This window comes from Carcharhinus amblyrhynchos, chromosome 7 (assembly GCF_965287045.1).
Source record: "Carcharhinus amblyrhynchos chromosome 7, sCarAmb.v2.hapA, whole genome shotgun sequence".
In the NCBI taxonomy this organism is placed as follows: domain Eukaryota; kingdom Metazoa; phylum Chordata; class Chondrichthyes; order Carcharhiniformes; family Carcharhinidae; genus Carcharhinus; species Carcharhinus amblyrhynchos.
Window position 1 is genome coordinate 127,997,169 of NC_137330.1, and position 16,566 is coordinate 128,013,734.

At 44.5% G+C, this 16,566-nt stretch overlaps 1 protein-coding gene across 1 annotated transcript in view; it reads left to right on the forward strand.

Moving 5' to 3' along the window:
• LOC145345624 (dynein axonemal heavy chain 8-like) overlaps positions 1 to 16,566 on the forward strand; it is a gene marked incomplete at its 3' end in the record, with an annotated part of 1,250,971 nt that overhangs the window by 1,059,058 nt on the left and 175,347 nt on the right. Inside the window, exons 57-59 of the mRNA XM_080193458.1 lie at positions 89 to 231; positions 6,535 to 6,669; positions 10,275 to 10,397. Of these exons, the coding sequence (XP_080049584.1) occupies positions 89 to 231; positions 6,535 to 6,669; positions 10,275 to 10,397 (401 nt within the window). The remainder of the gene's footprint in view (positions 1 to 88; positions 232 to 6,534; positions 6,670 to 10,274; positions 10,398 to 16,566) is intronic.

Here is a 16,566-nt window from a genome sequence, read left to right on the forward strand (position 1 = left end):
TGTCCATTGAAATGGAAGTCATAGTGATTAGGGATAATCCAATGTTAGGATTGGACTGCAGCATAACTTCCTTACTTTGTCTTGCCAGGTGATTGGGAGCACTGGAGAGTTTGGGTTCAGGAATATCTCTATCCAACTGACAGTGTACCAGACTATAATTCAATCCTCGTACCAAATGTTGATAATGTTAGGACTAACTTTCTTGTGGATATCATAGCGAAACAAAATAAGGTAAATGCAGAATAAAAGATCTTTGTTGTCATGTGTGATAATTATAGTTAAACAAACTAAGACAAGTAGAGAATAAAGGAGATTTGCTATTATAAAGAACAAAGAAAATTACAGCACAGGAACAGGCCCTTTGGCCCTCCAAGTCTGCACCGACCATGCTGCCTGACCGCATTAAAACCCCCTACTCTTCTAGGGACCCTATCACTTTATTCCTATCCTATTCATGTATTTGTCAAGATGCCCCTTAAAATTCACTACCAGAACTGCTTCCACCAACTCCACCAGCAATGGGTTCCAAGCACCCACCACTCTGTGTAAAAAATTTGCCTCGTACATCTCCTTTAAACATTGCCCCTCGTATCTTAAACCTGTGCCCCCTAGTAATTGACTCTTCCACCCTGGGAAAAAGCTTCTGACTATCCACTCTGTCCATGCCCCTCATAATCTTGTAGACTTTTATCAGGTCACCCCTCAACATCCGTCATTCCAGTGAGAACAAAACAAGTTTCTCCAACCTCTCCTCATGACTAGTGTCCCCCACAGTAGGAAGCATCCTGGTAAATCTTTTCTGTACCCTCTAAAGCATCCACATCCATCTGGTAGTACCGTGGCCAGAACTGAACACAAAATTCCAAGTGCTGCGTAACTAAGGTTCTATAAAGCTGCAACATGACTTGTCAATTTTTAAACTCAATGCCCTGACCGTTGAAGGCAACCATTCCGTATGCCTTCTTGACTATCTTCTCCAGCTGCATTTGCCACTTTGTGACATGTGTACCTGTACACCCAGATCCCTTTGCCTATTAATACTCCTAAGGGTTCTGCCATTTACTGTATGTTTCCCATCTGTATTAGATCTTTCACAATGCATTACCTCACATTTGTCCGAATTAAACTCTATCTGCCATCTCTCTGCCCAAGTCTCCAAACGATCTATATCCTGTTGTATCCTCTGATATTCCTTATCGCTATCCACAAATCCACCATCCGCAAACTTACTAATCAAACCAATTACACTTTCCTCCAAATCATTTATATGTATTACAAACAGCAAAGGTCCCAGCACTGATCCCTGAGGAACATCACTTGTCACAGCCCTCCATTCAGAAATGTACCCTTCCACTGCTACCCTCTGTCTATTTTGACCGAGCCAGTTTTGTATCCACCTTGCCTGCTCACCTCTGATCCCATGCAACTTCACCTTCTGCACCAGGCTGCCATGAGGAACCTTGCCAAAGACCTTACTGAAGTCCATATAGACAACATCCACTGCCCCACCCTCATCAATCATCTTTGTCACTTCCTCAAAAAACTCGATCAAGTTCGTGAGACACAACTTCCCCTTCACAAAACCATATTGTCACTCACTAATACATCAACTTATTTCCAAGTGGGAATAAATCCTGTCTCGAAGAATCCTCTCCAATAATTTCACTACCACTGATGTAAAGGCTCACCGGCCTGTAATAACCTGGATTATTCTTGCTACCCTTCTTAAACAAAGGAGCAACATTGATTATTCTCCAATCCTCTGGGACCTCCCCTGTAATCAGTGAGGATACAAAGATTTCTCTCAAGGCCCCAGCAATTTACTCCCTTGCCTCTCAGTTTTCTGGGGTATATCCCATTAGGCCCTGGAAACTTGTCTACCTTAATGTTTCTCAAGAATCCCAATACCTTCTCTTTTTTTGATCTCAACATGACTCAAATATCGATACACCCTTTCCCAGACTCTTCATCCATCAAATCCTTTGGTGAATACAAGTACTCATTTAATATCTCACCCATTTCCTCTGGCTCCATGCATAGATTCCCTCCCTTGTCCTTGAGTGGGCCAACCCTCTTCCTAGCTATCCTCTTTCACTTTATATATGTATAAAAAGCCTAAGGATTTTCCTTAATCCTGCTGGCCAATGGTTTTTCATGACCCCTTTTAGCTCTTCTTACTCCTTGCTTAAGTTTCTTTCTGCTTTCCTTATATCCACACTTGCTTTGTGTATTCCCAGCCTCCTAGCTTTGACAAATGCTTCCTTTTTCTCTTTGACTAGGCTCACAATATCTCTCGTTATCCAAGGTTCCCAAAACTTATCCTTTATCCTGCCTGTCATGCCGATCCTGAATCCCTGCCAACTTACACTTGAAAGCCTCCCACATGCCAGATGTTGATTTGTCCTCAAACATCTGCCCCCAACCTACATTCTTCAGTTCCTGCCTCATATTGTTGTAATTAGCCTTCCCCCAATTTAGCACCTTAACTTGAGAACTACAATTATCTTTATCCATCAGTACCTTAAAGGTTACCGAATTGTGGTCACTGTTCCCAAACTGCTCCCCTACTGAAACATCAACCACCTGGCTGGGCTCATTCCCCAATACCAGGTCCAATATGGCCCCTTCTCTAGTTGCACTATCCACATACTGTTAAAAGAAGCCCTCCTGGATGCTCCTTACACACTCTGCCCCATCCACGCCCCTAGCACCAAGTGAGTCCCAGTCAATATAGGGAAAGTTGAAATCACCCGCCACAACAATCCTGTCACCTTGCCAAAATCCACCTACATATCTGTTCCTCTATCTCCCGCTGGCAGTTGGGTGGCCTTTAGTAAACCCCCAACATTGTGACTATACCCTCCCTATTCCTGAGCTCTACCCATATTGCCTCACTGTATGAGCCTCCGAGGTGTCCCCCTGCAGTACAGCCGTGATATCCTCCTTAATGTAGCGATGCTGACGTTGGAGTGGGGTAAACACAGTAAGAAGTCTCACAACACCAGGTTAAAGTCCAACCAGTTTATTTGATAGTAATCCCACAAGCTTTTGGAAACGCTGCTCTTTCATCAGGTGTGTGGAATCTTCCACTCACCTGACAAAGGAGTACCGTTTCCGAAAGCTTGTGGGATTACTATCAAATAAACTGGTTGGACTTTAACCTTGTGCTATGAGACTTCTTACTATATTCTCCTTAACCAGTAATGCAACTCCCCTACCTCTTCTACATCCCCCTCTATCCTGCCTGAAATATCTGTATCTTGGAATGTTAAGCTGCCAATCCTGTCCTTCCCTTAACCACGTCTCTGTAATGGCAACATTGTTATAGTTCCTTGTCCTAATCGAAGCTCTAAGTTCATCTGCCTCACCTGTTACACTTCTCACATTGAAACAAACGCACTTCAGTCTATCAGGCCCTCTTTGATTAACAACCCTGCCTACTCTTTCTCTGAGTCTTATTGGCCCTACTTTCTGGTTCCCCTTCAGCTAATTCACCTTTGCGGTTCCCACCCCCTGCCAAAGTAGTTTAGATCCTCCCGTGTGATATTAGCAAACCTCCCAGCCAAAATATTTATGCCGTTCCAATTTAGATGCAACCCATCCTTCTTGTACATGTCCCACCTGCCTTGGAACAGACCCTAATGGTCCAAATATCTGAAACCCTCCCTATTACACCAGTTGTTTCACCACATATGGAGCTGCACTATCTTCCTATTCCTAGCCTCACTAGCACGTGGCACAGGGAGTAATCCTGAAATTACAACCTTAGAGATCCTGCTTTTTAACTTTCTACCTAATTCCCTTAACTGCTGCTGCAGGACTTCATCACTCTTCTTACCTATGTTGTTAGTACCAAAATGTACCACAACCTCTGGCTGTTCATCCTCTCCCTTCAAAATGCATTCTGCCCGTTCAGAGACATCCTGGACCCTGGCACCAGGGAGGCAACATACCATCCTGGAGTCTCTTTCACATCCACAGAAGCACCTATCTGCACCCCTAACAATAGAGTCCCGTATAACTGTTGCTTTAGTGCTATTTGTCCCTGCTGCTTAACAGAGCCAGCCATGGTGCCACAGTTAAGGCTGCTGCTGCTGCTGCTGCTGCTGATGCTGATGCTGTTATTCCCTGGTACGCCATCTCCCCCAACGGTATCCAAAATGGTATACTTGTTAGAGAGGGGGATTACCACAGAGGATTCCTGCATTGACTGGCTGCCCCTTCTAGCAATCACCCATGTATCTGCCTGCACCTTGGGTGTGACCACATGTTTAAAGCTCCTATCTATGATGCTTTCCACCTCCTTCATGCTCCTAACTGCATCCAACTGCAGATCCAACCTATTCTGTCTGATAATCATTGCCACACGAAATAATGTGCTGAGTAAAACATCGCTGCTGTCTGATACATATAGTATTCATGACTAGAAATTAGATTTTTCCTGGAAATGGGAGTACATGATGCACACACATCCTGTTTCACACTATCTGCTGATTATAGCTATGCAGATGTCAGCCAGGGCTATCCATGCTGCTCATTATCAACATATTAGGATAATAGATAAATGAGGTATGCTCTGACAACAGTGCTCAACAATTAAATAGATATAGCAACACTGAAATGGTAGTAAAGATATTTGATTTTCTCTTTGAGGCCCTCAGAGGAAGGGCCACTCACTTAGAAGTCATTGGGAAGAGGCCACAAAACCTATTTATGGCAACGTGTTAGTGCCTAGGATATGGCTGCAATGCCAGAAAAAGTTCAATTGCATCAATAGAGTCATCTTCACCACTGAAAGGGTCACGAGTTCCAATACTTTCCCCATTGGAAGACTATACTGCATATCCCAATCTAAGGTTGTCTTCAGAAACTAAAGGACTAGTGTATTTTGCTTTCTTTGTTGTTTCTCTCACGAGCAGTTGCCTTCATTTCAGCTTGGCAAGTTCAACAAAGACTGACAAAGAAGCATTTAGCCTATCTCTATTCCTTGCTCTATTCCTCGTTTTCTAAGACATGCTGGTTAAATATACAGCTTAAAACTTACATCAAATGACATTTCATTGTAAAAGTTTAGACAGAATTTGATTTACCTTACTTCCTTCTTGTAGTTAGTGCTATTTGTTTTACCAGCCTTTGCTGCTTTTTGCTTATTTCCCATTCACTACTCCCAAACAATCCACCTACCTCTTGACCTGACCTGACCACCCCCAAACATCTGACTATCCCTCCCAATGAAAGCTGATACCCCCAACTGACCTGTCTACATTCTAACCCCCATATTCTTCCCTGACCTCATAGTAAAGGAGCCCACAGGTCGCAGTGATCATAACTTGATCAAATTTCACATTCAGTTTCAGGTGGAGAAGAGTCAGTCTAAAACTCGTGTTTTAAACTTAAATAAATAGGTGATAGGTTGAGGGAGCTAGGTTTCTTCTCCCTGGAGAGACGAAGATTGAGAGGCGACCTGATAGAGTTTTATAAAATGTTGAGAGGTATAGATAGGGTGGATTCTCAGAGGCTATTTCCCAGGGCTGAAATGGTCACTATGAGAGGATACAGGTTTAAGGTGCTGGGGAGCAGGTACAGAGGAGATGTCAGGGGTAAGTTTTTCAGTCAGAGGGTGGTGAGTGAGTGGAATCGGCTGCCGTCGGTGGTGGTAGAGGCGAACTCGCTGGGGCTTTTTAAGAGACTTCTAGATGAGTACATGGGATTTAATGGGATTGAGAGTTATAGATAGTTCTGTGGCCTGGTAGGTATGGATATGATCGGTGCAACTTGTGGGCCAAAGGGCCTGTTTGTGCTGTAGTGTTCTATGTTCTATGTTCTAAAGGCAGACCATATGGTTTGATGACAGAGCTGGCTAAAGTGGACTCGGAAAATAAGTTAATGTGTAGGTCAGTAGAAGTGTAGTGACAGACATTTAAGGAGACATTTCATAACATAGTAAAGATCCATTCTGATGGGAGAGAAAGATTAGGAGGTAAATGCATTATCTATGGCTAATTAAGGAAGTTGGAGATAGTAGCAAATTGAAAGATAAAGTTTACAAATTCTGAAAAGATCAATGGTCAGTCAGCAGAGTGGACAGACTTTAAAAACCAGTAAAGAGTGACTTCAAAAGTAATGTTTGAAATTAGAGTATGAGAAAAAAATGGCTAGAATTATAAAAATAGATAGTAAAAGTTTCTATAAATATTTAAAAAAGAAAAAAATCTCAGGTCAGTGTGGGTCCTTTAAAGAGTGAGTCTGGGAAATTAATAGCAGAAAAGAAGGAAATAGCGGAAGTGTTGAATAAATGCTCTGTGCCTACCTTCACTGTCGGAAATACATATAAATCAAGATGCAAAAGGGGGCAGAAACTTAAACAATTACAATTACTAGGCAAAGGATACTGAGTATTACGACTAAAACTGACAAAATGCTCTTTTGGAGAGTCAGTGCACACTGGATGGGTCGAATGGCTTCCTTTTATACAATAGGGACTCTTTAAGAAAAAGCTCATTTATAACCAATATATTTCTGATGTTATCACAGGCTGTACTTCTGACTGGAGAACAGGGAACAGCAAAAACAGTAATGATTAAAGGATATTTGAAGAAATATGATCCTGAAGAACATCTGTCCAAGAGTTTAAATTTCTCTTCTGCCACAGAACCCTACATGTTCCAGGTATTATACACTTGTATGAAGATGAACTAAAAATGAGCTTAATTGATCCAATTCCTGATGTCAATGGTATATTAAGTAAGTGTTCCATCATTTCACTTTAATTTATTTCACCAGGCATGAGTATTGATAAACCGAACACACTCACTCAGTGATTTAAAAAGGAGGTAGACAAAAGGTGGGTAACTATAGGCCAGTTAGCTTAACTTCTGTGGTAGGGAAAATGCTTGAATCAATCATCAAGGAAGAAATAGCGAGACATCTGGATATAAATTGGTAAGACGCAACATGGGTTCATGAAGGGAAGGTCATGTTTGATGAATTTGGTGGAATTCTTTGAGAACATTACATGTGCGGTGGACAGTAGGGAACCTGTGGATATGGTGTGTCTGGATTTCCAGAAGGCATTTGACAAGGTGCCGCACCAAAGACTGCTGCATAAGATAAAGGTGCAATGTGTTACAGGTAATGTATTAGCATGGATAGAGGATTGGTTAACAAACAGAAAGCAAAAAGAGTGGGGGTAAATGGGTGTTCTCTGGTTAGCAATCAGTAGTGTGCCTCAGGGATCAGTGTTGGGACATCAATTGTTTTCGATTTACATAAATGATTTGGAGTTGGAGACCAAGTGTAGTGTGTCAAAATTCACAGATGACACTAAGCTGAGTGGCAGACTAAAGTGTGCAGAGGATGCTGAAAGTCTGCAAAGGGATATCGATTGTCTAAGTACGTGGGTGAGGGCCTGGCAGATGGAGTACAATGTTGGTAAATGTGAGGTCATTCATTTTGGTAGGAATAACAGCAAAATGGACTACTATTTAAATGGTAAAAAAATGCAGCATGCTGCTGTGCAGAGGGACCGCGGTGTCCTTGTACAGGAATCTCAAGGAGTTGGTTTGCAGGTGCAGCAGGTAATTAAAAAGGCAAATGGAATTTTGTCCTTCATTGTTTAAGGGACGGAGTTTAAAAACAGCAAGATTATGTTACAGCTGTATAAGGTGCTCATGAGGCCACACCTGGAGGACTGTGTACAGTTTTGGTCTCCTTACTTGAGAAAGTATACACTGGTATTGGAGGGGGTGCAGAAGAGATTCACCAGGTTGATTCCAGAGTTGAGAAGGTTGGCTTATGAGGAGAGACCGAGTAGCCAGAGGCTATATTCGTTGGAATTCAGAAGAATGAGGGGAGATCTGATCGAAACATATAAGATTATGAAGGAATAGATAAGAAGCAGGGAAGTTGTTTCCACTGGCAGGTGAAACTAGAACTAGGGGCATAGTCTCAAAATAAGGGGAAGCAGATTTAGGACTGAGTTGAGGAGAAACTTCTTCACACAAAGGGTTGTGAATCTGTGGAATTGCCTACCCACTGTCGCAGTTGAGGCTACATCATTGAATGTTTTTAAAGCAAGGATAGATAAATTTTTGAACAGTCAAGCAATTTAAGAGTTATGGTGAGTGGGCAGGTAAGTGGAGCTGAGTCCACAAAAGGATCAGCCATGATCTTATTGAAAGGCAGGAGGAGCTAGATGGCCTACCCCCGCTCCTAGTTCTTATGTTCTTATTTTCTATCAACCAAATCATCAGAAAATCAGAGGGCAGAATTCACAATTTCCCAGGTGTTGATGAAGTGTAATTATTTATCCAACACATATTTTTCACGAAAAATTACATTTATTTAGGGTTTATTTTGTCTTTGCATAACTACAAAAACCATTTGCATTGAAATGCAAGGATATAAATGTTTGTTAAGCCACAAAAGAAGAGTTTAAAGGGCAGAGGGCATAGCAGTTTAGGTGGAATGAGGTTTATTGGGGAGTATTTGCCCTAGATAGTTGAGGGCAAAACTGTAAAGGCAGGGATTAAGGCCAAAGTCAGATGAACAGAGGGTCAGAATCCCTTGTGATGAGTTTGCAGTTCCTAATAAGGAACATATAAGAACATAAGAACATAAGAAATAGGAGCAGGAGTAGGCCATCTAGCCCTTCGAGCCTGCCCCGCCATTCAATAAGATCATGGCTGATCTGTCGTGGCTCAGTTCCACATTCCCACCCTCTCCCCATAACCCTTAATCCCCTCTCTTATCAAGAACCCATCAACCCGCTTCTTAAAAATATTTAGCGAGGCAGCCTCCACCACCTCAACGGGCAGAGAATTCCAGAGATTCACCCTTTGAACAGTAACCCAGCATGGAGGAGCCAGGAAGCAATGCCTGCTTGGCAGCTAGCACATCCCCTCACAGCAAAGGACGACCTGTTATGAAGGGAAGGTTAAGCCAGTGAGTAACCCACAATGCCCCCAACCCACCACCACCGCACCCTCAGCCCCATGGCAACAGTGACCTCATCCATGGCCCTAAGCTGCACTTGTGTGCATTCCCAGCGTTCTCCCTGGCACCCCTCACATGTTGGACTGCCCGAGGAGTAATGGTCACCTAAGCGCTCATCACCAATATCCTCTTTGGAGGTGATGGTGCCAAGTTTACCCTTATGTAGACCTGTTGTAAATAGCATCCGTGCTAATTGTATATTTGGCGTGGGCTCAATATCCAGCATGAGTGATTGTCATATTTATGCTGATAGATATGGTCAGGGAGACAGGAAAGTGGCAAATGGAATTCAACCCAGAGGAGTGTGAGGTAATGAATTTGGTGAGATCAAACAAGGCAAAGGAATACACAATAAATGGAGGATACTGAGAGATACTGGGAGATGAGAGAAGTGAGGGGCCTTGAAGTGAATGTCCATAGTTCCTTGTCAATAAGGTAGTTAAAAAGGCCAATGGGATCCTTTTCTTTATTAATGGAGATATAATATATTAGAGAGGGGAAGTTATGTTGGAACTATACAAATCATTAGCCGGCAACAGCTTGAGTACTGTGTGCAATCCTGGCCCCCTCATTACAGAAAGGATCATGATGTGGAAATAGTGGTGTTGGACTGGGGTAGGCACAGTTAGAAGTCCCACAACACCAGGTTTATTTGTAACCACGAGCTTTCAGAGTGCAGTTTTTTCATCAGGCGATGGTGTTATGAGACTTCTTACTGTACTGAAAGGATATCATTCCATTAGAGAGGGTTCAGAGGAGGTTTACGATGTTGCGAGGATTGGAAAATTACAGCTATGAGGAAAGATTTGGATAGCTTGGTGTTGTTCTCCTTGGAACACAGGAGGCTGAGGAGAGATTTGATTGAGATGCATACAATTGTGAGGGGTCTAATTAGAGCGAATGGGAAGGATGTATTTACTTTAGTAGAGAGGTAACTGATTAGGGTGCATAGATTCAAAGTGATTGGTAGAAAGGTTGTAGGGGGATGAGGAAAACATTTTTACCCAGAAGGTTGTGGGAGTTTGGAACCCATGATCTGAAAGAGTATAGAGACAAAATCACACAATGCATTTTAAAGTGTATGTATCTCCAACACTATAACCTGCAGGGCTATGGATCAAATGCTGGAAAGCGGGATTGGTCTGAGTGATTTGTTTTTCAGCTAACAAGGACACAATGGGCCAAATGGCTTCTTTCTGTGCTGTAAACTTTCTACGATCTTTAGAAACGCTCTGTCACTAGATTCTACAAATGCCAATAATAAGTATATTTCTTTGCAGAGAACAGTTGAAAGCTATGTGGAAAAGCGTGTGGGGAGCACTTATGGACCTCCAAGTGGACGCAAAATGACTGTATTTGTTGATGATATCAATATGCCAGTTATCAATGAGTGGGGAGATCAGGTAAAATACTTTAATACTTCAGTCCAGATTTATTCAACCTTTGTGTTTTAACCATATTGGGACTTCTACCTGTAAGACATGCTTTCCTGGTTGAACTAACTGTTCAAGCTTCATGACAATTGTATTTATTACCTCTCCATGTTTCTAAACTGTCTGAATTGTGTACTACTCCAGAAAGTTAAGTGATAATGGATAGAATTATAATTGATCTTGTTGTTGTTCGTCCATTGTCATCGATAAGGCCCTCGACACCATTAGTCATTTTGAGGCTGGTTGTGGTGTGTCTGAAGATGACTGATCAGGCCAATTCAGGCACGGAATGTCCTGGCACATATTGGACAGGCTTGTGCAGACACTGTAGTTGTTGCGCTGGTGGCTCTGGACTTGCGCAGCTCGCGCTTAAGTTGTGCTTCAGCAATACACCTTGCTTCGTGAGCTTGACAGCCTTTGTGAATGAGGCAGCACCAGGTAGGGCAGTCTTGTGCCAGCGTTTCCCAGGTGGTCGTGTCAATGTCAAGCAACTTCAGGGAGGCTTTGAGTGTGTCTTTGAAACATTTCTTCTGCCCTCCATGCAAGTGTCTTCCAGCAGAGAGTTCCCCAAAAGGGAGCTGCTTGGGTATGCGCTCGTCTGACATATGGATGACATGACCTGCCCACCAGATCTGTGCTCTCATCATCAGTGTGTGGACTGATGGTAGACTCTAGAGAGAACTTCAGTGTCTGGTACTTTGTCTTGCCATCGGATGCGTAATATTCTGTGAAGATGAGTCATGTGGAAATGATTGAGCTGTCTTGCATGCCTTCGATACAGAGTCCACGTTTCACAGGCATACAGGAGGGTAGTGAGTACCACGGTGCTGTAGACCCTCAGTTTTGTTGCTGGGCTGATTCCTCGATGTTCCCATACAGTGGAGCACAGTCTACCAAAAGCATAACTTGCCTTTGCTATTCTGCAGTTAACTTCTGCATCAATAGTCACTGCTTGGGAGAGGGTGCTGCCAAGATAAGTGAACTGGTCCACTGCCTGTGGTTTCTGCCCTTTGATTGTGATTATGGGTTCTGTGTACGGTGCATGAGGAGCAGGCTGCTGCATGACTTCGGTCTTTTTAATGTTGATGGTGAGTCCAAAGTTGTCACAAGCCTTGGAAAATTTGTCCATACTGACTTGCATCTCTGGCTCTGAGCCAGCATACAGGGCACAGTCATCGGCAAAAAGGAAATCTCTCAGAACAGTCTCTTTCACTTTGGTAATAGCTTGAAGTCTCCTCAAGTTGAAAAGCTTCCCATCCACTCTGTACTTGATTCCAGCAACACTGTCCTGGAAGGCATCATTCAGCATGGCAGTAAACATCATGCTGAACAGTGTGGGTGTGAGCACACAGCCCTGTTTGACGCCATTCGTGACTGGGAATGCCTCAGAGGATTCTCTGCCATCCAGTAGTCTGGCCATCATTCCATCATGGAACTGGCGTACCATCTGAATGAATTTGGAGAGGCAGCCGAACTTTGACATGATCCTCCACAAGCCTTGTCGGCTTACAGTGTCGAAGGCTTTCGCGAGGTCAACAAAGGTTGTGTAGAGCTCGTGATTCTGCTCCTGACACTTCTCCTGAAATTGACACGCAGCAAAAATCATGTCAGTAGTCCCACGACCTTTGCGGAAGCCACACTGTGACTTTGGAAGCAGGCCCAGCTCCAGATGAGTGACCAGAAGATTTAGCAGGACTCTTGCGAGGCTTTTTCCTGTGATGGAGAGCAGAGAGATTCCTCAGTGATTGTTGCATACTTGCCAATTGCCCTTCCTCTTGTAGAGGTGTACGATGGAAGCACCTTTAAGTTCCTGAGGAATGGATCCTTGCTTCCAAACGGACTGGAACAACTCAGTGAGCTTCTCGATAAGTGCAGGACCAGCAACTTTATAGATCTCTGCGGGTATGGCATCTGCCCCTGGGGCTTTGCCACTGGATAGCTGGCTGACAGCTTTCATGACTTCGGCTACTACCGGTGGGTCATCCATGGCTCTGTTGATATCAACCTGGGGAATCTTGTCTATTGCCTCATCATTAATAGATGACGGTCGGTTGAGGACAGCTTCAAAGTGTTTAGCCCATCTCTACAGGATCTGAGCCCTTTCTGTAATGAGAGTTGTACCATCTGTACTCAGCAGGGGGGAGCTCCCAAGTGATTGAGGTCCATAGAGAGTGTTGAGGGCTTCATAGAACCGTTTCAAGTCGTTTCTGTCAGCATATCCCTGTATTTCATCTGTCTTTGCGCTCAGCCAGGCATCCTGCATTTTATGCAGTTTATTCTGGACTGTCCTGCGAGCACTGGGAAAAGCATTTTTCTTGGCAGCTGAAGATGGGTCATTCTGACAGGCCCGATGAAGACGATGCTTTTCAACAAGTAGAGCCTGTATCTCCTCATCATTCTGAACGAACCAATCATGCTGCTTGCGGGTGGAGGGCCCGAGCGTCTTCAGTCCAGATGTATGGATAGCATCCCTGAAGCGTTCCCAGTCATCCTCAGCGCTGCCTGTGAGGTGTAGGTCAGCAAGCTTGATTTCTAAGTCTTCAGCCAGCGCTGAAGCTATGCTGGGGTCCTTTAGCTTGGCTGCATTGATTCTTTTCATAACCTTGCTTCCTTGTGGTCACCTCTTGGGTCTAATGCGGAGCCTCATTTTGGAGACAATGAGCCTGTGATCTGTCCAGCAGTCAGCACCACACATGGCCTTGGTTACTCTGACATCCTGCTTGTCTTTTCTCCTGACAATGACATAATCGGTGAGATGCCAATGCTTAGAGCGGGGGTGCATCCAGGAGGTCTTGTTATGGGTAGGCAGACGGAAGGTTGTGTTGGTGATGAGGAGGTCGTGTGCTGCACAGGTCTTCACTAAGAGTAGGCCATTACTGTTACACTTGCCCACTCCATGCCTCCCAATGACTCCCTGCCAGGTTGCAGAGTCACACCCTATTCTTGCATTGAAATCGCCAAGCAAGATCAGCTTGTCAGTACTGCCCACTGCTGATAGTAGGGCGTCTAGTTCTTCATAGACCTTGTCTTTCATCTCGTCCGGGTTGTTCATTGTGGGAGCATAGGTGCTGATCAGGGTGGCTTGACTTCTGTTCTATAGCGGAAGCTGTAATGTCATGAGCCGGTCATTCATGCTCTTGGATAGACTATCAAGTTTCTGAACAAGGTGACTCCTGACAGTGAATCCAACTCCAGCATCGCGACGCTCATCGCTGCCGCGACCGCTCCAGAAAAAAGTGTATCCACCTCCAGTTCCAGTCAACTGACCTACGTTGGCAAAACGAGTTTTGCCCAGCTGCAATGTCAATGTCATATCTTGCAAGCTCTCTGGTAACTAAGGCTGTTCTTCTCTGTGGTCTGTCTGCTGTAGGATTGTCCAAAAGCATGCGCACGTTCCAAGTGCCAATGCTGAGCAGTGTCACCTTGTGTTTTATTTTGTGTGTTCGACCGCAAGATGGGATCCCCGCCAGCCGAGGTAAACTGGCCAGGGTGTGGTGAAGCAGGCAATGTTTAGGGCACCTTTTCTAGCCCATTCTTCATTCTACGGAGGTGAGCAGTGCGTTCCTGAAGAGGATTGCTCAGTCGCCCAGGTAGATGCCAAGTTCCACTGCTGCTTCAGTCAGTGGAAAACGACATTAGACCTGCGTGCAGGTCCGTGACTACAGCTCCCAGTGTATCCACATCTGCTGCTTCGTCACTCACTCATCGCCACAGGACTTCAAGGGTTGAACAGGACACTGATGATGATGGTGTCGAAACTAGCGCTTGATTTGGATTAAAGTGAGGGAGAGTTGCGCAGCGTCAGCCTCACTCTCTCTTCCCAATTCCCATCTAGATCCAATGGCAAGACAAGAGTCAACACAGCTGGAGGTGGGACTAGGCGCAGTGGATGACCAGGACGTCTTCTGTGTCTTGTCCTGCTCTTCACGTTCCATGACGCTTGCAGAGACCACCTTCTTGACCGTTGGTCCTTCCATTGGTCTCTTCCGCTCAATCCGCGGACTCTGTCTTCACATGCCGAGATAGACATCTCCCTATCTCACTGAGGGTTGAGACCCATCGGCTACCCTCACCTGATTTAGCTGGCATGTCAAGGCCGTTGCCCGGGGTGTGGTCGCTGTCGCATGCAAACAGCTACGGGGAGCCACAGGTGAGAGCTGAGTGCCACGTGGGGACAAAGGATGGACAAACCACCCTGAATAGATGTGACATGTTCCCCCATCAAAGGTATTACCCCTCCGTGACACCCCATGCACGATAAGTGATCTTAACACACCTTTATAAGCATTTGTTTACAAAGATATGTACACTGCAGACATGCATGCCCAAAACCCCTGCCTCAACTTCAGTCTACTCCTAGTTACAAAAATATAATTATTGAATTTTCAGTTAAAAGCCACCAAGCATACAACTAAATAATGAATATTCAATTAGCAGATTCACTTCACTTTCTTTAAATAAAAATTAGACTTTCTCGCCAAAATCTTGCTCCCGTTCATGCCAGTGGGATCTTAGGGTGCCAGCGAGATCTTAGGGTGCCAGCGGGATCTTAGGGTGCCACCAATGATGCACCCCTCTGGATATCATGGTTTCCTCCCACAGTCTGAAAGACGAGCTGGTTAGGTGCATTGGCCATACTAAACCCTCCCTCAGTGTACCTGAACAGGTGCTGGAGTGTGGCAAGTAGGGAATTTTCACAGTAACTTCATTGTAGTGTTAGTGACACTAATAAACAAACTTAAACATAACTGCCCTCTGGTCCTCGACTCTCCCATAAGAGGAGACAACCACTCAGCATCTACCCTGTCAAGCTCCTTGAAAATCCTATTTGCCTCAATCAGGTCACCTGTCATTCTTCCAAACTCCAATGAGTACAGGCTCATTAATATCTCATGTATCTGAGAGCAGCCAAAGGTGTAACTGATGCACCTCACAAAGTGCAATCTGTGATGTACTTATGTGTGGAGGCCTTGGAGATGCTGCAAAGGTCACCAGTAGAGCCCTTAAACAGGCCACTGATTAGAACATAGAACATAGAACATTACATAGAACATAGAACATAGAACATTACAGCGCAGAACAGGCCCTTCGGCCCACGATGTTGCGCCGACCAGTTACAAAAACAATGACCCACTAGCCTATACCAATCCCTTTTCGTCCATAAACCTATCCAGAGATCTCTTAAACGCCCCCAAACTAGACGCATTTACAACTGCAGCAGGCAGGGCATTCCAATCCCTCACCACCCTCTGGGTAAAGAACCTACCCCTGACATCCGTCCTATATCTACCACCCCTTAATTTAAAGCTATGCCCCCTCATGCTAGCTTTCTCCATCCGAGGCAAAAGGCTATCACTGTCCACCCTATCTAAACCTCTAATCATCTTATATGTTTCAATAAGGTCCCCTCTTAGCCGCCTTCTTTCTAACGAAAACAACCTCAAATCCCTCAGTATCTCCTCATAGGACCTCCCCTCCATACCAGGCAACATCCTGGTAAACCTCCTCTGCACCCTCTCCAAAGCCTCCACATCCTTCCTATAATGTGGGGACCAGAACTGCACACAATACTCCAAGTGCGGCTGCACCAGAGTTGTGTACAGTTGCAACATGACGTTGCGGCTCCTAAATTCAATCCCCCTACCAATAAACTCCAAGACACCGTATGCCTTCCTAATGACCCTATCTACTTGATTCCCAACTTTCAGGGATCTATGTACACATACACCTGGATCCCTCTGTTCACCCACACTATTCAGAGTCCTACCGTTAGCCCTATACTCAACACATCTGTTATAAAATATAAAGTACAGCTGATGGTGACCAAATGTCATGGGTTCCTTGGCAGCAGAGGATATAACATTGATGGCAACAGGACCAGAAGATCTCATGACTGACCAACAGCAGGTCACCTCTGCCACTACAACATGCGCCATAGGCGGGAAGAAAATCCTACCCTATGTTCTTATGAAAAGTTTGCTTCCATGATCAGTTAATAGAAGCAATCTATTTTGGTGTCATCTGCAAACTTACTAATCATGCCTCCTAAATTCTCAATCAATTCATTAATATCAATGGCAAACAGCAATGGACCCAGCACCGATCCCTGAGGCACACCGCTGGTCACAGGCCTCTAGTT